The sequence below is a fragment of the Herpailurus yagouaroundi genome, unplaced genomic scaffold (genome assembly GCF_014898765.1).
Source record: "Herpailurus yagouaroundi ecotype Mexico unplaced genomic scaffold, PumYag 530, whole genome shotgun sequence".
NCBI lineage: Eukaryota > Metazoa > Chordata > Mammalia > Carnivora > Felidae > Herpailurus > Herpailurus yagouaroundi.
In genome coordinates this window covers 3673934-3700532 of record NW_024412747.1, presented here as the reverse complement: position 1 = coordinate 3700532, position 26599 = coordinate 3673934, and the positions used below count along the sequence as shown (strand labels likewise).

General features: G+C 47.4%; 1 protein-coding gene across 2 annotated transcripts in view; it reads right to left on the bottom strand.

Annotated features, from left to right (window-relative positions):
- NID1 (nidogen 1) overlaps window positions 1–26599 on the bottom strand; it is an 85637-nt gene that overhangs the window by 36119 nt on the left and 22919 nt on the right. For both annotated transcript variants that reach the window (XM_040464920.1, XM_040464919.1), the window contains exons 2-9: window positions 20949–21248; window positions 18703–18929; window positions 15865–16247; window positions 12670–12819; window positions 10286–10537; window positions 7655–7855; window positions 4998–5243; window positions 3791–3934 (exon numbers count right to left, since the gene is read on the bottom strand). In XM_040464920.1, coding sequence (XP_040320854.1) covers window positions 3791–3934; window positions 4998–5243; window positions 7655–7855; window positions 10286–10537; window positions 12670–12819; window positions 15865–16247; window positions 18703–18929; window positions 20949–21248 — 1903 coding nt within the window. The remainder of the gene's footprint in view (window positions 1–3790; window positions 3935–4997; window positions 5244–7654; window positions 7856–10285; window positions 10538–12669; window positions 12820–15864; window positions 16248–18702; window positions 18930–20948; window positions 21249–26599) is intronic.

Below are 26599 nucleotides of genomic sequence, written 5' to 3'. Positions count from 1 at the left end.
GATGGGTTGAAATAAACAGAATCACACAAGGTCTTTCCCATGCCAACCTCATTCTCAGAGGGTACACGGTTACTTCCAGCATTTCTAGAACTCAGACACATAGACAGATTTCATGATGGCTGAGAACAGACAAGTCTCCTCCACCCCCGCCCCCCTCCACTCGCCCCCCCCCCCCCCAGTGCCTTAAGGTGAATCTTTCACACTTGGGAGACAAAGCCTCATGCATCCACCACCTAGTCAGTCTCTTCACTGGTAAAACAAATGCCCCGCTGGCCTAGTGGACGTGGCACAAGATAAGCATCTTTGCCACACCATTCCCGTACCCACGCAAAACCCCAAAACAAACAGTAACAGCTTTTTGAAAATATACTGCAATGAACGTTCCTGCGACACGTTTAAGATACAAGGTCTCACACAAGAGGATGGCTCCAGGCACAGCTGGAAGGTCACGGAACAAAGCCCCCTCCCCCAGCAGCCTCTTCCATGAGACTGGGGTGCGGGCGCGGGGATATTGAGCAAGCGTGGCCTCCACAACTCTATCCACCAGCTGCTGCTCCAACAACACAGGAGAAAAAAAAATCATTCCGGCTTCCACAGTCTCCATGCGTAACCCTCAGAGGACACTCCCAGCACAGATGTCTGGACGCCCTGTACAGACTGCAGGACTCCACGGCTTCAACGCGATTGCCAAAGCACAACGGCACAGAAGCAAAGCTTTCCAATCAAAGGGACAGAACAAAATCGCTAGGGGAAGTTTTCCAAGTTCCATTCGCCCCCAGAAGGTTCATGGCAGGGCAGCTGTGAGTTTCAAAAAAGCTACGTAAGTGATTAGGAGGGAGCTCAATCCCTCATGTCCTAGGTGCTACTGGCCAACAGGATGGGGGCGGGGCTCACGGGATGATGGAGGGGACAGTCCCCTGGCACAATCCACACCTCCATAAAAGTCTGCACATATAATCCAAGCAGGGTAACACTTTTTCTTTAGAGCAAGACTCTAGCAGTTTCCCCACTAGAAGTGCACAGTCCTTAGAGTGTGGAAACTCTTCCTAATGTCTAATTTAAACCCTTCTGTAAATTGAGGCTAGGACTTTAATTCTTACTTTATTGGAAACAGTGCATTGGTGATAACTGTCCCTCCTAAAATCTCACAGTATCTGTTCAAAGTTTATTTTTCTTATTGTATTATCTGGTCAAACTCTTCTTTGGGAAGACATTTCCTCGCACACAGCTCATTCTCTAACCCGAAAGGAAAATGCTGGACTATTCCTGTAATCACTGCTTCCTTTTTTAGTTTTTTTTCAGAATGGCTACTTTTCATGTCTTTTCAACAACTCTACATGCGTCCCTTTTATAAAGGCCAGGCTCTTTGAGGAGGGGACTTGTTCACTTTGATTTAAGTGTCTTGTGTGTGCTCAAGAGATGACAGGTTATCCACAACCATCTCTACAGACTCCCAATCGAGAAACACACGGAAGCCATTCTGCCAGGCACCCGAGCTCTTGTGTTTTCATCTGGAGACCTTCTCCAAACTACCTTCGAGGGTCACTCTGCAGTGTCTCGCCAACACCGGGCTTGTTCAGGATGCCAACTATCATTATATCCACATCACCCAAACTGAATTACAAAGCATCGTTCTCTTCTAAGTCATTTTGCAGGTCAAAATAATGCATGAAGTGATTTGCTTAATGCAATTTCCTATCAACGGCCTCATGTCTCCGTGCATTAACACTGAGAGGCATGTTCTAGTGACCCAGAACAAAAAGAAGCCTGACTGGGAATCTACCCACATTCCATGGTGCTAATCTGCCAGAGCAAGGGCTAACCCCAGAACAAAAGCAAGTCCCCACATGACCACCTGTCTTCCTGAGTGACTGCATCAGAGAGTTTTCTATGATAGCAATAGATTACGCAACGTATGGCTGGTTGTGCCTTGTGAACTGAATTAAGTGCTCCTTCTACAATAAGCTCAGGTACCAAGAGTGGAAGAATTAGCCAGATGTCATGGCCCAGCAGCAGCGGGTTGGGGCATCTCCATGTTTGATTAACATTCTGTTGGCATATGAAGTAGACACAGGGCCATGTAAACACTAAGGAGGTATATGCTTCCCCCAAAGAAATGAGGGACCCCCTGCCTGGTGTCCATCACCATCTTCACAGCCCTGGGGGATCTCTGCTCACTCGTGCTCTCTCTCACCCTCTCTCTCTTACACACACACACACACACACACACACACACACACAGGACCATGCTTTTTCAAATTCGCCTGAGCCAATTCAGCCATTCAAAACTGTTGGGCTATCTGGGGACATATTGGAAAACTGATGATCTGAGGCGATCAGATCCCTTCCCAGTGGTATGTTCCAAGGAAGGTGAGCCTCCGATTGAATTCTATCCCATGTACAAAGCTATCAGCAGGCTGGCTAAACGACTATACAGTCTGTTCTTTTAAGCACAGGTCCTGCTCTCCATGATTTCAGATGCCCCCACGAGGACCTCACATAGAGTTCACTTCTGTCACCCTTTCTGTTAAATCAGCACATGAAGCGTGCCATTCATCAGAGGGTTGGATTCCAGACCTAAGGCATCGTTCCCAAATTTCAGGGCTTCTGGGCTCACCAGATTCTTACGCCCGAGTCATTCAAGGGGGCTGCTCATCTTTCTGGCCAAACACACTTGTGTATGTTGCTCCTGCACTAGGGGAATCTACTTCTAGCATTCCTTACGGTCACCAGTGAGCCCTGTGTCACAGATGTCGGGAGCTCTGGTTGAAGCACCTGACTTCCTGGCACTAGCTGCCTCTGCTGTATGGACTCTTCACTGAGTCAGGAATACACCAACTGGCCCTTGCTACTGGACTTGATACGTCACGAACGTATCAGGATCCAGCTGTCTACATGCATGTATTAAAAATTAAATTATAATGAGGGGCGCCCGGGTGGCTCAGTCGGTTAAGCGGCCGACTTCAGCTCAGGTCATGATCTCGCGGTCCGTGAGTTCAAGCCCCGCGTCCGGCTCTGGGCTGACAGCTCAGAGCCTGGAGCCTGTTTCAGATTCTGTGTCTCCCTCTTTCTCTGACCCTCCCCAGTTCATGCGCTGTCTCTCTCTGTCTCAAAAATAAATAAATGTTAAAAAAAAAAAATTTTTTTTTTTAAATTAAATTATAATGAGGGGCGCCCGGGTGGCTCAGTCGGTTGAGCGTCCGACTTGCACTCAGGTCGTGATCTCACAGTCCGTAAGTTCGAGCCCCGCACTGGGCTCTGTGCTGACAGCTCAGAGACTGGAGCCCGTTTCAGATTCTGTGTCTCCCTCTCTCGGCCCCTCCCCCCTCATGCTCTCTCTCTCTCTCATAAATAAATAAGTATTTTTTAAAATTTAAAAGACAGAAGCGAAAGAATGGATCTCTAGAGCTGCTGGAAGAAATGAGATGGGGTTTGCGGGGCACAGGACACCAGCAGTGCCTGGGTTCCTTACAGGGACCGTTACATTATTAATGTTAGAAACAGCGCTGACTTCAGCTTCCCTTTAAACCTGTGTGCGGTGCGGCTTTCTAAATTCTACTCTGCTGCTCGGAGTCTGTGCACTGGACCAGATGGATGGAAGAAAGGGGCGGTACCCCTAACGTGACCACGGGAAACCCAGGGTGTGGGGCTTAACCAGGCTCGGCAGGCCCACCGGCGTCTCCCGCACCCACGCTCCCTCGCCACACCCAGCCCTCCAGTTTGCAGGATCTGGATACCCCCTCCCAGCTCGCTTCCCAGCCCCCCCACAAGTCAGAATGGACGGCTGTACCGGAGCAGGTCCTCCCGTCCCCTCGGAAGCCGATGGAACACTCGCAGGCGAACTGAACCCCGGGGCCGGGGCGACAGGCCGCGTTGGTGTCGCACCCATGAGTGCCGATGTAGCAAGGATTCTGAAGGGCATCGGGGGAGCCATCTGTGAAGGAGAGACATTAAAGCCAAGTGAGTATTCAGAAACGCCTGCCGGTTTTCCTCCTTCCACAGAAAGGAAGGCAAAGCTGATGACCAGGAGAACAGCAGTGGGTCCTGGAACAAGAAACCAGACTCCTGTGTCACCAGGGGGCAGCATCGGCAAACTACATCCCTCCAGATCCATGCCTGCTTTTGTAAATAAAGTTTTATTGGAAACCAGCTGCATCCATTCACTTGTGAATGGTCAATGGCTGCTTTTGCGCTCGAATGACAGAACTGAGATCCTGTGACAAATGCTGCATAGCTGGCAAAGCCTAAAATATTCACATTTTTAAGAAAAAATGCACCAACCCCGATGCCCAGAGCTACAGTTGTCAAAGGATGGAGAAAGACACCAGCCCTCCTTGTCCTTTGTGGGGCTACGGAAGGACAAACGTGGTCAGCTGGAGAAGTGACCCGGGTGTGGGGGGACCCCACCAAAAATAACCGACAAAGGGAAAGACCTTAATACCCAACCCCAAAGATATGGAACCCCTGGGGCTTGGAGATTCGGATAATGTGAAGTCTGACGCCGAGATGTCATGCTCGCTCTCCAAATGCCAGCTCCTTCCACGCAGCCAGAAGCATGCACAGACCCGACCTCAGCCCCAGCAATGTGCTGTCACAGGCAAAGGGCATCGTAGGCGCTGTGCCTGACTTTCATCAGACTTTATTCAGATTTCCTCAGGCTCTGAGCACACATTCCATTCAAGGCTGAGCATGAGAGTGCTCTAAATGCCCTGCTGAAGCCAGCTGTAGCCTTTTGGATGGTCCGCTCTGTGGGGTAACTCAACGGGTTAGCATTCTTCACCCCAAACAGAACAACGAAGAGGCTTTAGGTTAGCAGAACAGAGACGCCTAAGCTAAGAATCACAGGTGATGAGATTATTTCGTCTGTCAGGCCATATTTTAGCATATTTTCATCTTCTCACTGAGAGTAAAACGTGAAAAGTAATGCACATGCACAAAAGAGTGGAGATAGATGTGCGGGCAGACACGCGATGCCCAATCTGAGCTGCCATTCCTACCCTTCACGGGACCGATGGAGTTGCTTAGCGCATAGCGCAAGATGCTCTCCTCCTGGTTGTACAGGACGAACACACTGTCCACTGAGAGCTGCTGGGTGTTGGGCAGGGCCAGCCGGGAGGTGTCGTGGGCGCACTCCTGAAAGGTGATGGTCTGGCGCCACTGGTAAGTGTAGATGGTGGAAGGGGCAGCGCCATCTTGCTCAGGCTCCATCACGGTGTACTCCCGGGTGGAGGAGGATGTGATCACTGGGATGCGGTGCGGTGCGGTGGGTAGAAGGGAGACAAGGCAGGGAGACAAAGGAGGCAAGAGGCTTAGTCAAGGACTTTAAAACTATTGGCAAGATTGCCTGCCCAGATGAGAGATCAGATGCAGCAGGTTGCAGAAGGTCATGTATTTCCATGTTGGGACTCGCTCTGCTACCTAGATTCCCATACTATTATTGGGATTGTCTGCATCAGTAATATGTATTCCTTTTTCTCATCACGTGCTCTTTAGAAGTTCTGAAGTCACCCAGAACCGCCCCAGAGAGTAAGGTCTGGTGGAAAGAGCACACGCGGGGAAGCAGATACATCTGAACTTACACCTTGCACTACCACTCACAAGGTGTGTGATCACAGGCCAGTTACAACTCTAGCCTCGGTTTCTTCTACAACATGGGTTGGGGCACGAATGACATAATGCATGTAAAATTTCTGGTCTCAAGCGGGCCACCACTATTAAGATAAACTACCATCTACGGAGCATTGACCATGTGACCAGCAGAGCGCTAACTGCTTCACGCAAGTTATCTTACTTAGGATTCAATAAATAGGGGCTGCTATGTGTGACCCTAGATTAAGCAGTTCTCCCATATAAAAAATGAGACACTAAATGGGTCTCAATAACCAGTTTTTGAAAAATTACTAAAGTGCTGTGAGCCAACCTCAACAGAGAAGAGAGACAGCCCTCCCCACTCAGAAGAGCCTCCTTTTCCCCCATATGATGAAACTCTCAACTTCCTATTTAAGAAAAAAAAAGAATAAAAGGCTCTTTATATTTGTGTGCTCTGATGTAGTTCATAACAAAAGCCAGAAGATAAATAAAACATCAGTCTAAGCTGCCTCCTGTCCAGCTCCCATGTGCTTATGCTGCCAGAAACACCATCTGGTTGCAGGCTGACCGCAGACTGGGGTCCTGTTCCCCAGCTCTTGTCATCCCCGGGAGAGCCCAATCAAGCCACAAAGCCTTGGTCATTAGCACAACCTTTGTGGATGGCAATTTTATAAGAGCCTTCTAAAAGTTCCTGTTGTTTGGCTCAGCAGTTCTATTTCTAGGAATTGAATCTTAGAAAAGAATCAGAAATTTGGTCAAGATTTCTGATGGAGATGGTCATTTCAACTCGTTACAAGATGGGAAAATTGGAAATAGCTTAAACTTCAGAAAATACAATGGTTTAGGGGCGCCTGGGTGGCGTTCAGCTCTTGATTTCAGCTCAGGTCATGATCTCACAGTTCATGAGATCAAACCCAGCATTGAGCTCTGCACTGATGGCATGGAGCCTGCTTGGGCTTCTCTCTCACTCCCTCTCTCTCTGCTCCTCCCCCATTGTGCTAGTGTGTGTGTGCACACACACGCTCGCTCTCAAAATACATAAACATTAAAAAAAAAATAGAATGGTTTAAAGTAATAGCCGTATAATAGTACAGACTCACTAAGCAATGTTTTCAAAGCCCACTGAAAATGAAGATATGAAAATGTGATATAATTGCAATTTTACTTAAATAACAACTATACACCCAACTGTAGAATGTGTAATAGAAATGCATCAATGTTAAATTTCCTGACTGTGTGATCATTGTACTGTAGCCACGTAAGAGAATGTTCTTGTTCTTAGGAAAAATAGGTGACTTATTTAGGGGACGGAAGATCACAACAACTACAACTTATTCTCAAAAAATATGTATAATTTGTGATATATATACACGTATATATATATATATACGTGTATATATATACACATATATACACGCGTGTATATATATACGTATATATATATATATACACGTATATATATATATATACACACACACACATATGCACAATGGAATGGTAAAGTAAAGGTAGCAAAATGTTAACAATTGGTGAAGGTGCATAAATGGCAAATGTAAACTATGTTGTTTTCAACTTTTTTTGTAAATTTGAAATTATTTAAAACAGGTTAAAATATAGAGACATACATATGTACATATATACATACAGTACATACAGATATAATATCCATGCTGTATGTTATATCCCTGGAGACTTATGAGATCTATGTTGAGATATTACATATATATGTTGGGGTATTTTATATATAAATATATACATATGTATATATATATATACACACACACATATGGGGAAAAGGCTGAAAGGAAATAAATGCATTTAAATCTAATAATAATGGCATTGTTTTACCATTATGCTTATTTTCTTTTTTGCACGAATTTTCTACAAGTGTGTACTATACCTGTAATTAGGGGAAAAGGTGATTTTAATAAGCTAGCACCCATCTATTTCCTGCTCCGAAGCCCAGGAGACAGTGCTGGGGCTGCAGCGGTGGGCGGGCAGGAGGCCAGGACTGCCCCCCACACCCCTAGCCCCACTCCCCTCCCCCACGGTGCTGGCTGCTCACCCCCGGGGGAGTAGTGGTAGAGCTCTGTGTAGGGCTCGATGTGCACCGAGGACCCGAAGGGGATCTGCGGCACGCGGCCCTCCAGCTCCGTGGTGATGGTCAGGTGTCCGTGCTCGTCGATGCCGCTGAACCGCTGCTTGATGACCAGCTTGCCCGGGTGCCCCACGAAAGTCACCTCGGCCTGGCGGGTGAACTCGCCTCCTGGAAAGCAAGGGCAGTCTGTCACCTTGCCGTCTGGGAAGCCCCCTCCTGTCAGCCCTAGGCTCACAGTGCTGCGCGGGAAGGAGGCCAGAACCTCCTCTACAGGTGCTTTAGTCTGATTGCTAGAAACGGAGCTGGCGACACGGAGGACAGAGCGGGGATGTCCATGCGGCCCCACTGAGCGATGCACATTGGAGAGACACTCCTTCCCAGCCCCACCCCTGCATCTGAGATGGGCTGGCTCAGGAATGGTGCTGAAGAACGGAGGACCAGCAGTGCTAGGTACCGACTGGGTAAACCAGCACATGTCCCCTAACCCCGCTGAGCCTCCATTTCTTGGTGATAAAGGAGTGATCCATTCTGCCTTGTGGACACCAGAAGAGGTAAAGGATGTTACAAACTGCTTTGCCACGGGCACCTGGGTGGCTCGGTCGATCAAGCGTCCAACTCTGGATTTCGGCTCAGGTCACGATCTCACGACTTGAGGGATCGAGCCGCACCTCCAGCCGCACCTAGGGCTCCACGCTGACAGCACAGAGCCTGTTTGGGATTCTTGTCCTCCCTCTCTCCCTCCCCCATTCTCTCTCTTTCTCTCTCTCTGTCACACACACACACACACACACACACACACACACACACACACACACATACACACACTCTCTCTCTCTCTCTCTCTCTCTAAATAAACAAACATTTAAAAAAATTTTTTTTAAAAAGTGCTTTGCCAAACGTCAAGCGTTCCCAGATGCCAGTTACAATGATGATTAGCCTAACAGCTAAATGGTGGTCAGGAAGGGGGAGTGGCTTAGGGCAAACCCTGGCCACTACCGGAAACCACCTGAGGAGCACTTATTACAGGTGTTGGCTCAGGAAACCTCCTTGGTCTGTGCAGGGCAGTAGCCCCAGACAGGCAACAAAAATACCTGCCCCCTCTCCCGGCTTCTTCCCTTTTCCACATTTGCACACTCCCATTACAGCAGGGGTGCTGGCAAACGATGACCCCAGGGCTAACTCTGGCAGGCAGCCCTTGGGCCAAGAACGCTCCTTACATTTTTAAATGTTTTTTTTTTTTTTTTTTTTAAAGTCAAAAGAATGATGGGACGCCTGAGTGGCTCAGTCGGTTAAGTGTCCGACGTCGGCTCAGGTCATGATCTTCCAGTTCGTGGGTTCGAGCCCCTCATCGGGCTCTGCGCCGACAGCTCAGAGTCTGGAGTCTGCCTCAAATTCTATGTCTCCCTCGCGCTCTGCCCCTCCCCCACCCATATCAGTCTCTCTCTCAAAAATAAATAAGTATTAAAAAAAAATTCAAAATATCACCATTTTAATTAGCCCCCCATGTAAAGCAACACCAGCATGAAACGCTGTGCAGGGAAGGAGTGCGGGTCTGACTGCAAAGCTCAACTCTGTCTGCCAAGGAAAGAGCATGTCTGCATGAGAACATGAGCGAGGTTATAATACTCAGGATATATATGCCTGAGGGGCAGAGAGAAGAAATATTAGGCCAAACATTAGATATCTTATGGGTAGGTCCACCCTTTTCCAAATACATATCCTCTCCTTTCTGAAAATGGCCACATTTCAGCATGTATTTACACTCCATCACTTTTGGAGGGTTACCCTTGTAAAGCCCAGAGACCCTGCTTTTGGGGTGTTTCCACAACAAAGCCACGGCTGAGGCTCCAGCGAGGGGAGGCAGTGGTGGAGAAAACGGAGGCAGCGGCTAGGTACCTGTGACCCAGAACAACAGGCTTCAGGTCCCGGAAGTGGCCGGAGAAGAAGAACAGAGTCTCCTGCACCCAAGCTGTTCCAGAAAAGGGCCTCTAGCACGCACAGGGCTGCTGGCCTCAGCGGAGACCACGACTACTCTACGGAAACCTTCCTCCCAACCATATGCCCCTGTGTCCAATAAAGACTGAACTTTCCCTGGCACAGCCTCTAAGAAGCTTCAAGGAAAGTCAGGTTTTCTAAGACGCAGGAGGATGATGTTTATCAGGCTTAATTTACCAGCTAGAAATGACAGGCTCCTTTTCTCCAGGCAGATACTGAAGAAACGTCAACTATCAGTTCAGATTGGTTGGGAATCTGGAGGCAGGCCTGATAACCAGAATGAGGGAAACTGTGAGCCCCACACTTTGGGGGTGTGAGCATGTATAAAATGACATCACTTGCTCTGCTGGAGACTTCTAAATCCCGCCCCACATGAAATCACTCCCTGATCACAATGCAATTCTAGATAGCTTTCGTTAGTACATAGTAATGAAAACATTGATGATTTTGCCTCAAAATCTTTTTTCTGGAGCCACAAAATGTTCATCAGTAAGTTTTTGCAGACAGGAAGTTCCCTTTGCATTCCCGCGGCGGCGGCGGCCCCGCCCAGGGCCCCAGGCACCATCGTGTGGTCCATTAATTTCAATGTCTGAGATAAATTACCTGTGATGCTGAACCCATTCTTGAATCCATCCTGTTCCACCGCAAACATCCATCCAATGATGCCTCCAACAGGGGCCAGAGGAAGCAGAGAATAGCCGACGGTCTCGGGAATGGTGCTGATGGCTGTGTACGAGCGCCCGTGGTGCATCACCACGTAAGAGTGGAGGTCGGTGTTCTCGAAGACAATGGGCACCGGGCTGTTCCCCACCAAAATCCTTCCTTTCACCTTGCCGTTAACTCGCTGCGGGGAACCTGAGCAAGAAACAAAGAAGCCAGCCTTTTAACAAAGAGTAACATGGCTGATGGGACCTGTACCTATAAAGCAAGTTAGATATTCCAACATCTTGGGGCGCCTGGGTGGCTCAGTCAGTTGAGCGTCTGACTCTTGATTTCGGCTCAGGTCATGATCTCACAGTTTGTGAGTTCAAGCCCCGTGTCAGGCTCTGTGCTGACAGCACGGGTCCTGCTTGGGATTCTCTCCCTCCATCTCTCTCTCTCTCTCTCTCTCTCTCTCTGTCCCTCGGCTTGCTTTCTCTCTCTCTCTTCCAATCTCAAAATAAATAAACATTTTAAAAAGAAAGAATTAAATTCTATCAGTTATTGACGGCACATATCTTGTTTCTCTTCCTAGAGTACTAGGGACAGGACTTTCCTACCCAGCTCCTTCACTTGGTCTCTGCAGAGTTTTCTGCTCATATTTAAGTTCTTAATGAAGTCTGTTGAGTCACACTAGACAGAGCGGCTTGTACCTGACCGTCATCGCCCATGTTCAGAAGACCTTTCACTATGTTCGGGATGCCCAAGGGTCACTGACAAGCCAAAGCATACACACACAATAACTACGCACACAAATTGTGTCACTGCACTGGGGAATGCTATTAAGTTGGGACGACTAATATGAAAAAAATGCATCCCCTAAACAATTACAGAAACAGGCAGGAAAGCCAAGTTAAGGAAACCAAACAAATTTTTTCCACCAAACCTTGAGCCAGAAAAATGTTTCCAAAGTAGCAAGAATCCAACAAATATTTAAACCACAGAACTATTACGGGGCGTGTATAGAATATCAAAATATGTAGCTGAACAGTTTGTTATATCTGAGCTTGCAAAACAAGCACAAACTGCTCAGCATTTCCAGCTCTGATATTTGGCACAGAAAGAGCTAAGGAGGCTGCTCTTTAAGAAAAAGTTTTCAGTGTCGATTCTAGAAGCTTGTCTCAGGGTGAGAGAAGCATAAAAGCCAAGCCTAAAACAAAGAAGCAAAGGCACACCATACCTGGGGGGTGGGGTGGGATTTACATTTACAGAAGTTCAAAACATCCCCCTAAATTAACATGAAAAGTACACATAATTTTCTTTCATTGCTTCAGATAGTATTTAACAAAACTCACTTTATCTCATTGTGACCCAGAAGAAAAAGAAATGTTTTTAGCAAATTAACTGATTTTACCACAGCTATGGCTGGGGATGCGAAAAACAGAAACCATTTCTGCAACTGAGTTTTATTTAGTCAAATTTGCAAAGCAGTTGAGGTTCCTGGTGAAACACAAGGAAAATGGCCGGTGACAAGTGAGGTGACTTGGTGTCTGAAAGGGACAAATGTTCAGTATGGTAGGGTTTTTGCTGGTTTTAATTTTATGGCCCTAACCTCCTGGAGGCCTCACTGTCTGACCCCCTAGACCTTCACCGAGAAGATTCTTCTCACCTGAGAACATCAAGACTGGCTGGTCCTCTTGGGTGCAGAGCTCAGAGCCGAGGTCCGCCCACAGCTGAATCCATTTTGGAGTCAGCCCCCACATGGGTCTGGAGCCCGGAATTAATTGGCGTGCCCCTTATGCTCTGCCATCATCGTGCTGTGATTTTAGAGGCATGGGGGAAGGACAACCCAAGGGGAAGGGTGACTGGACTAGACTTTTCCCCACTACAAACTCTGGTCTACAGCCACCCCCGTTGGCCCAGCTGGGGCTTAACAACCATTAGGCCAGTCAGGTCTTCGAGCAGCGCCACACGGGAGGTTGGAAAGAAAGTGAGGGAAACAAGAGGCATTAACGATGCCAGGTCCAGGTCGCGTTATTTCAAAACTTCAGCCTTTGTCCAACACTAGGGGCAGTTGTGAAGATGGGCTCATTTCAAAGATGGAGGAGAAAACAACGCAGGAAAGAAAGAGACCTCACCGTGCTAGGAAAACGGGCATTCCCCGAGAAATACCCTTTAGGACAGGATGACAAAGAATGGGAACGAGAGACTAAATATGATTGCCCTACTAAAAAGACTACCCACCTTTAGAGATCTGGGTAAAAGCCAACCTTTCAAAACAAGCACCAAAACAGAAACTCCACTCCCTCCTTCCTCCCGCGCAAATGGAACACACAAAAGCCGAGTACCTTCTGCGACACACTGTCGGCCGTTCCCAGTGTAGCCAGCAACGCAGCTGCAGCAGAAGCCCGTGGCGAAGTCCCTGCATTCCGCGTGCACAGAGCACTGGTGTCTGTTGTTGGCACACGTCTGGCGGGAATCCGTGTTGTAGCTGAATACTGTTTAGGGAAAACACGGCACACCGGTTAGCGTGTGCATGGCGGTGGACCAGGCTGGGTTAATGACACTGTGCACCCCCAAGCCCTTCCCGTCTGCTGGGGGGATTCCAGGACAGTGCTCACACCTGTAGCTTCTTACATAGTATGGTGGCTGCAGTACGCAAACCACCAAGGCAAATGGGTCTAAACGGGGTTTGAGACATCGCAAGGGTGAATTATTATAAAATGCTATAATCCTACGTACTGGGTCATGCAATCAATATTATCACTTTATCGATATTAGGCTACTACCACCAAATACAATCTTAATATGGGATCCAGGTAATGTAGCCACATGGGCTTGACATTTTGGGGCAGATCGTACTTTTTTTTTTTTTTTTTTAAATTTTTATTTATATTTGAGGGAGAGACAAGAGCGTGAGTGGGGAGAGGCAGAGAAAAACTGAGACAGAATCCGACCGAAGCAGGCTCCAGGCTCTGAGCTGTCAGCACGGAGCCCAATGCGGGGCTCGAACCCATGAGCTGTGAGATCATGACCTGAGCTGAAGTCCAACGCTTAACCAACTGAGCCACTCAGGTGCCCCTGAGACCGTAAATTTTTTTAAGTTTATTTATTCATTTTCGAGAGAGACAGAGGGTGAGTGGAGGAGGGGCAGAGAGAGAGAGAATCCCAAGCAAGTCCTGCACTGTCAGTTAGGAGCCTGATGTGGGGCTTGAACTCACAACACTCGAGATGATGACCTGATCTGAAACCAAGAGTCAGATGATGAACCGACTGAGCCACTCAGGTGCCCCTAAATTTTTTTTTTTTACTGTTATTTATTGTGGTAAAAGAAAATTACACATATAGATCTATCTCATAAAATGTGTCATTTTAATGACCTAAAATATTTTAAAACTTTGTTGCCTCTTTCTTCTCCCCCAGGGGAAAACTCAGAAGCCCTTATACTCAAAAGCTGATTTGAAGTAATTCTTTAGTCATCCTTGGTCTAAAGGCCTTTGACCCAAGAAACAAAAAGAATTTCTATTTCAAATTCCTACTTCCCAGGTTCATTTCATTAGAACTATGAACTAGCTCATTAAATTTAATAATCCAGAGCAAATTAATTTGCAATGAACTTCAAAAGCACAAGAGGGATGGACTTTCAGAGGGGATAACGATCCAATTTATAAGTGACTGTTACGAGGGAAGATTAAAGTTTAACCTTTAGTGGTGGATTTGATTAGTCTACACCCTCCGAAGGGAATTTCCAGTGTGTATAAGGGTGGCATTTGGAGCTGGGAACATTCGGGCCCTGAGCTGAACACACAAGACGTGACTAATTACTTCAGCTCTAGCTGTGGGCCCAGCTCCCAGTGGGTCCCTTATGGCCTGTGTATCTGTGGGTGACTTTTCAAAGAACACCGGGAATGTACTGCTGGCTACAGGAGACTGACCTTTCTAATAAAAACAGTGGGATTGGAGGGACAGGAAACATCTGTTCTAGACACATTTGGGTTCAAGTCTAGGCTTTTACCAGTACCAAGTAATAAACCACCATAAGTTGTTGGTGCTAGGTATGATGAAAGCTTCACAAATGTTATGTCAGAGACACCTAGACAGGGAAAAGCAGAATAAGATTCCAGACTAAACACCTACAAGTAAATACACCCCACATGTCTGGGGGGATCAGTCTGGAACAAGTTCTACGAGTAAACACACCCTACATGTCTCGGGGAAATCAGTCTGGAACCAGATGTAAGCACAGAGTGCCATATGCTAGCTGTTAGCATCACCCCAAGAAATCCAGGGCACAGCGTGTATAGGGGAGCCCTGAGACATGAGCCCATGTCCTCATCATGCCAGTAAGGGGTAATTTCCCCATTTCTGTGCCTAAAAAGTAAGCACTCTTCCCCTGCCCACCAGATCTTGTCCATGCTTTGGGATATTCGAAAAGAACAAACACGTATAAGGACCTGGATGAAACAAATCAGAAGGAGAAATAAAACAGAGTGAATCATGTGCAACGGAGTAGATTTTCCTGGGGACCTTAAAACTTCGTAGTAGAAGCAGGAAAGAGTCGCAGTAAACAACATTTAAAGGCTTGGACCATCTCATTTATATGAATGTTAATGGATTATGCGTCAGCCTGAAGAGTGAAACATAGTAAATACAGTTTAATTTGAACATCTTTTATACGACAAATCAAAGCACGCTGGAGCCCAAATGGTTTTCCCTCAGAATGCAGCAAAAATCTGATAGAATGTGGTTGACTAGAAGAGACTGTATTTTAAAACTATCTTTAGGGGCGCCTGGGTGGCGCAGTCGGTTAAGCGTCCGACTTCAGCCAGGTCACGATCTCGCGGTCCGTGAGTTCGAGCATCGGGCTCTGGGCTGATGGCTCGGAGCCTGGAGCCTGTTTCCGATTCTGTGTCTCCCTCTCTCTCTGCCCCTCCCCCGTTCATGCTCTGTCTCTCTCTGTCCCAAAAATAAATAAACGTTGAAAAAAAAATTTAAAAAATAAAACTATCTTTAAAACAGGGCTCTGTTTGTGTTGCATTTTTAAATCTTCACAAACCAACTCTGAAGCTGACAGGACCGGGGAGGAAAAATAATCAACCATTCTCCTTCCAAAACCAAGAGGAAATAAACGTCAAAGATAAACTGCGTAAATAGCCAAAGAACCTTCGAAAATGTTTTTTCAGGTGGGTGAATACATTTCTGATCCCAGAAGTCACCAATAAGAAAATCAGACTTGCAAAATAATTCCAAAGCACTTTTCTCTTTAAAACGACAGAAACGAGTAAGAGGAAACTTGACAGAACACCCGCTCAGCAGTCCCCAGTAACCGCAGCCCTAATCCCAAAAGATGGCTTGGAGTCTTTGAAGCCATCAGGCCCATCCACCGAAGCTCTACGGCTGAGAACGGGGTCTGCCTCTACTTCCCCAGCTCACGTCCTCACAAACCACCATGTGAGACACGCAACTGACATCCCCCCAGCAGGACTCTTGTCTGGAAGCCCAAGTGTCCAGGAACATACCAGCTGCAACCTCAAAGGCCTTACCCACTCCTGTTTCCTCAACTTCATCCACGTCTATGACCTGTGGGTGCTGCTGGTGAAACCTCTCCCCCGGCAGCTGGAAAGATCTGGTCCTCTCCGTAGGAGGTCCGGGAGGTCCAGGGGGCCTCTCGGTGGGCAGGCGGCGGGGGGAGAGGACCCAGGGCACGCTGCGCATGCTGGGGTCTCTGCTTCTCGGAGCCTCATAGGGGAAGGATGTCGTGCCCACGTCCTCTAGGCCCAGATGTGTCACCGAGTCGTAATCTTCATCATCATATTCTGCTCCGTCGTCCAGTCCGAGGCTCACGTCGGAGGGCACTACACCACTGGCCGTGGCCGGGCTCCCAATCTCAAACACCCAGACGCCCTGCTGCCCGGAGTTACTGCTCCTAGAGGAGAAGGATGGGCTTCTTAAAAACAGGCCAGCAACCACAAACCGCCCCCACTAACCAAGCAGAAGGAGCCCTGGAGGTCTGGCATCAGCCTGAAACCTCTGGTTCTGCCACGGTGCTCCTAAAATCCTTGTAGTCTCTGGAGTGATGAGATGGGTTTTTCTCTGCCAATGAACGAGTGGTGGCTGCAACCCTGGGGAGCTTCAGGATGGGGGCGGGGCAGTAGAAAGACCAGGGCAAGGTTGGAAGGTTGGAACTTTCAGCCCTACGCCCTGACTTCCAGAGAGGGGAGGGGGTTGGAGACTGGGTTAATCATCAAGGCCGATGAGTTTATCCATCATGCTTATGTAAAAAAAAAAAAAAACCCTAAACAATGAGGTTGGGAGAGCTTTTGCGTTGGTGGGTGGTGTGCCCAGGGATAGCATGGAGGGTTCAAGCCTCCTCTCCCTCCCACACCTTGCCCTATACATTTCTTCTATCCGGGCTGTTCCCGACTTGTATCCCTTAAAATAAACTGGTGGGGTGCCTGCGTGCCTCAGTCGGTTATGTGTCCAACTCGGTTTCGGCTCATGTCATGATCTCAAGGGTTTGTGAGTTCGAGCCCTGCATTGGGCTCTGCTCTGACAGTGCAGAGCCTGCTTGGGATTCTCTCTCTCTCTCTCTCTCTCTCCCCCTCTCTCTGCCCCTACCACACTCTCACTCCCTCTCTCTCTTGAAATAAATAAATAAACGTTAAAAAAGAACATAAAATGAACTGGTGATAGTAAGAAAAGTGCTTCTCTGAGTCTGAGCCATTCTAGCAAATTATCCAACCTGAGCGGGGTGGGGGTGGGGGAGTCACAGAAACCCCCAATTTATAGAGCTGGTTGATCAGAAGTACAAGTGGCAACCTGGAAAGTGTGGCTGACATCTGCAGTGGGGCTGGTCTTGTGGGACTGAGCCCTTAACCAGTGGGGTCCGTGCTCACCCTGGGCTGTTAGTGTCAGAACTGAACTGAATTGTAGGACACCAAGTGGATGTCCAGAGAGTTAGAGTATTGCTTGGTATGGGGGAGGGGGGGGGAATCCCACCTATTTGGTGTCAGAAGTGTTGTGAGTGAAAACAGTACAGACTTGGATGATCAGAAATCCCAAGCCTTTCAGCCATGGAATCTTCGACAGGCCTCAGTTTACCTTTTTATGTTCCAAAGGTACAGTGAGATGCAAATGAGATTCGGAATCTAAAGTCCTTTTATAATTAAAAAACACAGCAGAATAACCCTAATCTCTCCCTCTCGGCACCATGTTTACTGTTCTTATGTGTCTGTGATCGGAAGTGCTCCTATCAGAAACTATGCAAAATGACCAGCTTCTGCAGCGGAAGGAGGGGACAGACGTTCCTCGGTGGGGAACACTGAGCAAGGTGCTGGGGTGGGACGGGGGGGATGAGGATCCAGAAAGCCCTGCAGAAATAAGATGTGTATTCAATCTGTCTCCCGGGGACTTCCAGGAAAGGCAAGGGTATACAGGACCTTGCTAGCACCAGCTCATGAGAACCAGTTGTTAAATGTTAGCAGTTTTGCAAGCCAGTTATTAAACACAGCCATTGTAAGCAATTAAATTACGTAAACTTATAATTAAATAAATTACATTAAAAAAACAAAGGCAACAAATACTTGAAACTCATCACGTTGATTTATTTTACGATCGCCTACATGTTCTGGAAGTTATTGAAATCTATTGCATCTGCGTGCTGAGAATGGTTCTGTTCTGAGCTCCATGGTTGAGCAACACGAAGTGGGTAGCCGGAAAGCGGCCAATAAAGGAGAATTTACACCATGGAAATAGGCAAGAAGTATAAATGAGGGCTTTCCTCACCCATATAAAGCCAGTTGCTAAGCAGGCCATTAAGTCAAGGGCAGGGGAGTTTTAGAGTCAATTTGATAACATGATGTTGAGGGAGGGTGTTCTTTCTTCATTTTTTAAAGCATACTGGGAGAGGAAAGATTTTAGTTTCAGAAAAAGTAGTCTGAGCTTTCCCCGCTTCCGCCAAATTCTACGAAATAGCCCAAGAGAGCACTATTTCTGTTGTGAGAATTTCTCCCCTAGTCCGTGTGGCGGTAGAAGGTTTTTCTCAGCCCTGGGTTCATAGCAGGAGATAGGGTTTGAATAGCTTTTATTTCTAACTTTATACTTGCAGAAGAGATGGTAGAAACAGTTTCAAATGAGCATGAGATCTAAAAAATAGGAAACCTGCTCATCCTAAGAGTGTATTACTTTTAGTTCATCAGGAAAAAAACACTACATAATATAAAAAACTACATACAAAATTTACATCTGTGGGAACACTTTTAGGTAATGTTCCATAGTGCCCATTATATCATATATCATCCTTAGTAAAATAATAAAATGATCATCTTAATAATGAAATGATCACGAAGGGGATAATCGACTGAAGAACAAAGAAAGCGTACTTGGCCAAATTTCCAATTGATTCTCTGTCGTTGGCAAATATGTTATAAGCTCCATCGCTCTTCCATATAAATCCTTGTACACCTTGACTGAATGCAACCACAGCGGGAACTTGGGTCTCATCCTTCTTTGAAAATGTCGTGTCGAACTGCAGACCGTCTTCAGGATAAAGGAATATGGCGTAGGAGCTGGAATCGGAGGAGGCCAGAACAGCCTGGAATGTGTTTCTCTGTGAAGATGAGTTGAGGTTGAGTTACTCAGGAAAATATCGATGGATCTTAAATTGTTCTATTTCCCAGACTACACAGAGAACATCCAGAGATGGCAGTATCCTCACCTTATTGTAAAAGTATTTTTGTAGCAAAAACCAAGTATTCCAGGATGGCTCCACTTAAATATTTCTGAGCCTTTGTCAACATGAAATTTTCCAATTAATGAATGAATACTTTCTGCATGAAGGTTAGCCAAAAATTACAGAGATGTTACCTCTAGACCTAAATCTTACGTAAGTTAGCAAATTCTTATCCACAGAATTTGTTTCCATTACTATGAAACTTATTCAAACATCATGCTCAACAGCATTTAGCATACACCTGTTGAGCCCAAGCAACACAATGTAAGAAGAATCGTGAGCTCTGGGAGAAAACAGATGTGGGTCCAAATCCTTGCTTGACTCATCATGGGTTGTGTGACTTTGGGCCTGTTACTTAAATTCTCTAAGCCTGGATTTCTGAATCTGCCAGATGGAGAGAAAACCATTTACTTCGCAGAAATGATAGGAGATCTGTGTGAAATATGAAGGGCCAGGCACAGAGACTATATTCCTTAAATACTGGTTATCTTTCCTATAAATCCATGGTCCCTGTGCTTGAAAATTTCTGGTCCAGATGGGAAGACTGACATGTGAAGAAAACATTGCAAAACTAGGGTACAGCGGTGCCTGGCTGGCTGAGTCAGTAGAGCATGTGACTCATGATCTTGGGGTTGGGAGTTCGAACCCCATGTTGGGTGTAGAGATTACTTAAAAATAAACTCTTAAAAAACAACAGGGGGCAGATTCTTTAAGGGAGTTGTATCCAAGTGCTATTGCAGCCACAGAAAGAAGTGCCTGATGCTGGGAGGGAGGGAGCAGACAAGGCTGTGCAAGTTGGGAGGCTCAAGTACAAGTTCGACACCAGCCGTGGGAGTCGGGGAGAGGCTGTCACAAGCAGAGAGGAAAGCAAGTGCAAGATATTGGGGGGGGGGGGGGGAGCAGGATGATCAGAGAATTGCTAATAATTTCGTGTAAATTGTGCTGCAAAGGGTGTGTGGAGAAGTAAGGGGAGATTAGGCCCAAGAGGCAGGCAAGGGCTCTGCACAAGGGGTTGGGCATTTATCACTCAAGTGACAGGGACAGACAGACACTCCAGAAATGGCAGGTTTTAAGCAGTTTCCAAGGACGGCACTCACACAGATACAAAAAGCAAACTGTGTCACACAGGCCCATGACAGACTTTCCCCAAGTGTGTTCTGTGGGATGTAACGGGTCTTATTCGGGAGGGGAAAAAAGAATCTGGCCAAAAGGTTTGGGGACTCCTAAATTTTTTTAAAAAATTAAGCCAGTTTCGGGGCTCCCGGGTGGCTCAGTCAGTTAAGCACCTGACTCTTGGTTTCTGCTCAGGTCACAATCTCACGGTTGGTGAGAATGAGCCCTATACTAGGCTCTGTGCTGACAGTGCAGAGCCTGCTTGGGATTCTCTCTCTCTCTCCCTCTCTCTCTCTCTCTGCCCCTCCCCTGCTTGCAAGCTCGTATGCTCTCTCTCATTCAAAATAAACAAATAAACTTAAAAAGAAAATTACACGGTCTTCTTTATCATAGGACTTTTGAGAGTGAGTCACCAGGAGAGAGAGAAAGTTTTGCATCTCCAAATTTACTTGCCCAGGGGGGGCTTTTTTCTCAAGGACTCTCGTGCAGGACTGGGTGTTCTATGGTACACACTTTGGGAACCACCAACCTGGAACCTCCTGTGTTTAAAGGGAGTGGTTTGGGACCTTTCAAGGTTCTCTCTCCTCTGTAATACTGTAAACATTAAATAATGGCGGAGTGAAATTATTTTTCTACGGAGAAACAGAGGCGTGTCCTGAACAGTGACTTCAGATCTAGAGATGGCTTCTCGACTCACTCAAGTATTTTCCCTCCTTCAAGGAAGACGGAGTGTGCAAAGCTAACCTGTGGAGTATTCGCACTTGTACCTGGGTGAGCGCTTACCTTGCCTTCCTGGGCGGGGTCCTTGCTGGGCCCTTGGTAAGGGGCCACGGATTCCCAAGTGACAACCACCGCGCTACTGGGCTGGAAAGAGATTTCTGGGAACCCTCTTTGGACACACTCCGCTGCCAGCCGAGTGACAGAGGGGGATAAGTCTTCCCGGTAATAGACCTTCCCAAAGCCATCTGTCGTGTCCAAGTCCGCCAGGAAAGGTGCAACTACTCCGAAGGTCGGTGGGAAGAGCCCAGGGGAGGATTCTTTGGCCGGGGGTTCACTCATGGCAATAATGCCATTTGTGGTGACCTGTACAAAACCAAGCATAGTTACGAGGCATGCAGGGAAAAAAAACCGTCTTCCTCAGGGACTCTGAACTGCCACTCACGGAACACTGCCACAGGCACCCCCCGTCTGTCAAATACAATGGAACTGGAGAAGGGCAGGGTCCCGAACTGTAAGACTCGGGACTGCCCTCCTCAGCAGGATGACCCAGTGGAAGGTTCCAGGGGCGAGAATCACAGGACCTGACTCTGGCAGAGACCAGTCACCCAACCTCGGACACGTGTCTTGAACTTCAAATCTTGGGCTTTCCATGCACGCGTGCTTTGCCTCTCGCAAAGCACCCCTCACACATAAGCCATTGTGAAAGCCTTCATCACGTTCCCCAACAAACTGAGCAGTCATTACATACCAGGATTGTGTCAGGTGCTGTGGGTAGTACCCAGGCTCTGCCTTCAAGGATCCCATGATCCAGAAGGATATGGGGAAGGATTGACACAAACAGATGACGATACAATAAGTAACGAGTCAATTTGGGGGCACCTGGCTGGCTCAGTCAGTAGAACATGGGACTCTTGATCTCAGGGTTGTGCATTCAAGCCCCACTTTGGGTGTCGAGCTTACTTAAAAAAAGGTAATAATAAATAAATAAAATAAATTGGAAGCGTATCTCTTAAAAAAAGAAAAAAAGAAGAAGCACACGTCGGGGCGCCTGGGTGGCACAGTCGGTTGAGCGTCTGACCGTGGTTTCAGTTCAGGTCATGATCTCACAGTTGGTGAGTTCGAGCCCCACATGGGGCTGTGTGCTGATGGCACAGAGCTTGCTTGGGATTCTGTCTCTCCTCCTCTCTGCTCCTCCCCTGCTTGTGCTGGCTTTCTCTCCAAGTAAATAAATAAACTTTAAAAAAAAAAAAAAAAAGAAGTACATTTAAATGGGACATTATGGTATCATTAATTATTATGTCTGGTTTAATCTGTCAAAATAATAGCTAACACTTTGAGTGTTTATCATGTTCCAGGCATCTTTTTTTTTTTTTTTAAGTTTATTTATTTATTAAGAGAGAGACAGAGAAGCATGAGCGGGGCAGGGGCCGAAAGCGAGAGAGACAGAGAATCCCAAGCAGTCTCCTCACTGTCAGTGCAGAGCCCGACACAGGGCTCGATCTCACAAGATGTGACCACGGAATCATGACCTGAGCTGAAAGCAACAGTCAGATGCTTAACCAACTGAGCCACCCAGGTGCCCCCATGTTCCAGACATCTTATTAACATTTAATCCTTAGAAGAACCCCATAAGACTAGATACTGTTATTTTCCACGTTTTTCTGGTGGAGAAAATGAGGTAAGTTAAATCAATTTGTCCAAAGGTACCCAGTGTCAGCACTGGGATTCGAACCCAGGGAGCCAGACTCCAAAGTTGGACCTCTTTAATCACTGTGTACAGCCTCCTTGAAATCAGTTTTTAACGCCCTACAAAAAGAGCTCAGTGTTTTCATCCAGCTAACCCCCACACTCCTTGGGGAAAAAAGGGAGGGGGACAAAGAGCCCCTTGATGGAAGGCACTTGGTGGGAGTGCTTGGGTCTCTTGCAAAGCCATGCTAAGAATGAGGCTTTGACCCCTTTGCTCTTTCTTGTTAGTGCACAATCCTGTGATGACACAGGACACCCCTCTGGTTGCTCTTTTTACTCCAAGAATTTGTGAATAAGAATGCCCTAGGGGCGCCTGGGTGGCTCAGTCGGTGAAGGGTCCAACCCTTGATTTTGGCTCAGGTCATGATCTGGCAGTTCGTAGTCTGAGTTCTGCATCAGGCTCTGTGCTGACAGTGGAGAGCCTGCTTGGGATTCTCTGCATCCCTCTCTCTGCCCCTCCCCCGCTTATGCGTGCGTGCGTGCGTGTGTGTGTGTGTGTGTGCGCGCGCTCTCTCTCTCTCTCTCTCTCTCTCTCTCTCTCTCTCTCTCTCTCTCAAAAATAAGTCAACTTTTAAAAAACTGCCCTAATCAAATGGGAGAGATTTTGCAAATGGCACCTTAGTGTGCTCTTTAAGAGTCTGTGGATCAGAAGAACATGAATGCAAACAAGGCACTCTTTATTGTTAAGGAGTCAATTAGAAGGCTTTGGGCGGGAGGGAGGTTGGGTTTTCCAAGTCACTTATTTCCCCCCACCCCTTCCCTCCTCCAGCCTTCTCCTCCACTCGCTACAGACCTCACTACTAGAGAAGGGGGCGGGGTAGACACTTAAGAAGAGAACTAAAGACCAAACCCTGCAACAGGCCGAGAACTGGGTGAAAAGGTTCAAAGGGGTGGAGCAGATCTGGGCTCCGGGAAGAGAAAGCCACAAGAGTTCTGGGAGTTACTCGTGGACTTTGCAAAGCCCTCCCTTTACACCCGTCTTCACGGGCTGTTAACTGTTTAGAGGACACAATTTCCAGCACCATCTGGCACAGTGATGATCTTCCAGAGCGTGCTGCTGGCAGGCTGCGGAGAAGGGAGTCAGGGAAGGAGCGCTGCCAGCTCATTTCTCACCCTCTCGTCCCGCCAGGCAATCCACACATCTCTCCGCACGGACATCCCAGCGGGACTTGTGTGTGGGGGCGTGGGAAACAGCTCACTCTCCCAAAGCCTCCAGAAGCTGGCAGTTACCAGCCGCTAGTGGGAAGCGATCACACGGAGGCCACATGCACACAACTTAGTTTTAAAAAGCTGTTTCTGGGGGTGCCTGGGTGGCTCAGTTGGTTAAGCGTCCGACTTCGGCTCAGGTCACAATCTCGCGGTCCGTGAGTTCGAGCCCCGCGTCAGGCTCTGGGCTGATGGCTCAGAGCCTGGAGCCTGCTTCCAATTCTGTGTCTCCCTCTCTCTCTGCCCCTCCCCCGTTCATGCTCTGTCTCTGTCTCAAAAATAAATAAATGTTAAAAAAAAAAAAGCTGTTTCTGGTGGCATTTAAGTCAGTCCCACAATTTTGAAAGCATTCCCGGTGTCTTTTCTTATTTAGAATCTGGGCACGGGGCTGTTTCTATTATCACAAGGACTGCTTTGGGAATCGAGTGTTTAGACAAGTATCAAGAACACTGCAAATGCTTTGGACACAGACCACATAACCCTCATTAGGATCTGTCCTGCACAATTACTTTTCAGCCATTTTTTAATGGTACATGTGGCTTAATTGCTTGTGATATCGAAGAAAGATGACAACAGAATATAAATGTCATAGACAGAACATCCAGAAGTTTCGTCTGACTCTTAGCTTTACACTTCTTCCTGGGGGCGCCTGGGTGGCTCAGTCAGTGAAGCATCCGACTTGTCCTTTCCACTCAGGTCATGATCTCACAGTTTGTGAGTTCGAGCCCCGCAGGCAGCTCTGTGCTGACAGTGTGCTGCCTGCTTGGGATTCTCTCTCTCTCCTTCTCTCTCTCCCCCTCTCTCTCTCTCTCACTATAAATAAATAAACAGAAATATGCTTTAAAAAGAAAAAAACTCCCCAGTAAATGTTTGTTTGTTTGAGACATACCGATTAATGGCTGACTTGAACAATAATATTCTCTTACATTTGGATGCCAGTCTCACTGTACAAACCTCTCAAGGGTGTGATGCTCCCATTGTCTGGTTCCTTTTCTCCTTCTTAAAGTCGAGCAAGCAACAGAAGCACAGGGAACACAAAGGGAAGGGCCTAGAAGGTTCTTTTTTTTTTAATTTTTTTTTTTTAACGTTTATTTGTTTTTGAGACAGAGAGAGGCAGACCATGAACTGGGGAGGGTCAGAGAGAGGGAGACACAGAATCTGAAACAGGCTCCAGGCTCTGAGCTGTCAGCACAGAGCCCGACGCGGGGCTCGAACTCACGGACCGCGAGATCATGACCTGAGCCGAAGTCGGCCGCCCAACCGACTGAGCCACCCAGGCGCCCGCCTAGAAGGTTCTTAAGAGGCCAGGAGGACAGACGTGGGCCCTACAACCTCCAAAGGGAACAGAGTGGGAACTACTGAGAGATCCATGCCATTCACCCCATTGCTTAAGCCAGGAAACTGGAGAGTCGGCTGTGATTCTTTTCCCTTTCCCAGCCCATGTCCCATGCGTCCCACCTCCAAGGTCCCTGGCATGCTCTCCAACCCTGCCACCAGCAGCACTGTCTCCCCAGCCCCATACAGTCACATAACTGGCTCACTCCTGTCCTCCAGAGCTCAGGGAGGTACAGCCTCTAAGAGAGGTAGCCAGCATAGTCTCCTCCTCTTCTTTCCTCTCTTCCCTCACTCCCTGGCCCCCCATTTCTGTCCCCGCTTCCTGTTTGTGTCCTTCCAACTGCAGAACACGCTGTGTAATGACCTTCTTGACTCATGTGCTAGCTCTGGCTGCTTTCCCCGTGAGGCAGTGTGTCCCCTCGAAAGCCGGGACAGTGTCCACTTTGGTCACTACTGTAGCTGCAAAGTTTCAACAATGCCTGGTATGTGTTAGCCCCGTCCCTTCCTGACTTCCTCTAGAAAACAGGGTGAGGAGATTCATACAGAATAAGCCCTGAATACCAAGGTTGTTCTAGAAATAGTGCCCGAAGGTGTGTGAGTTCCATCTGTGAGCGCATGAAGGATCACGGCATGATGTGTTAACGGAGGTCCTTCCCACTGGTCATTGGTCCGTCACACCAATGATTAAAACAAGGAGTCTGGGGGCACCTGGGTGGCTTGGTCGGTTAAGTGTCCGACTTCGCCTCAGGTCATGATCTCACAGTCTACGGGTTTGAGCCCCGCCTCGGGCTCTGGGCTAACGGCTCAGAGCCTGGAGCCCGCTTCGGATTCTGTGTCTCCCTTTCTCTCTGCCCCTCCCCCACTCATGCTCTGTTTCTCTGCGTCTCAAAAATAAACATTTTTAAAAATTTTCACTTTTAAAAATAAAAAAATAAAAATAAAAATAGAAAACAGAGTCTGTTGGGATGCCTTGGGTGGTTCAGTAGGCTAAGCGTCTAGCATTTGATTTTGGCTCAGGTCATGCTCTCACGGTTCGTGGGTTCGAGCCCTATGTCAGGCTCTGCACTGGCAGTGTGGAGCCTGCTTGGGATTCTCTCTCTCTCCCTCTCTCTCTACCCTTCCCCCACCTCAAAATAAATAAATAAGCTTAAAAAAAAAAAAACAAGAAGGAGTGAGGTTTAAAAAAAGAAGAGTCTGCATAAATATAAACTGATAACAAGTCTCCAGATCTAACCACCAGTTTACAGGAAATACAGGGTCCAGAAGAACATGTTCAATGATACTGTAGGGACATGATCAGCAAAATCCAGAGTATGGGACACTGTGAAGGGCAAATACCCAGTTTCTTTAATAAATACATTTCAAGAAAAAAGGCTGTGAGGGGAACCTGTAGATTTAAGAAGTCCTAAGAAACATATCTGCCAGAT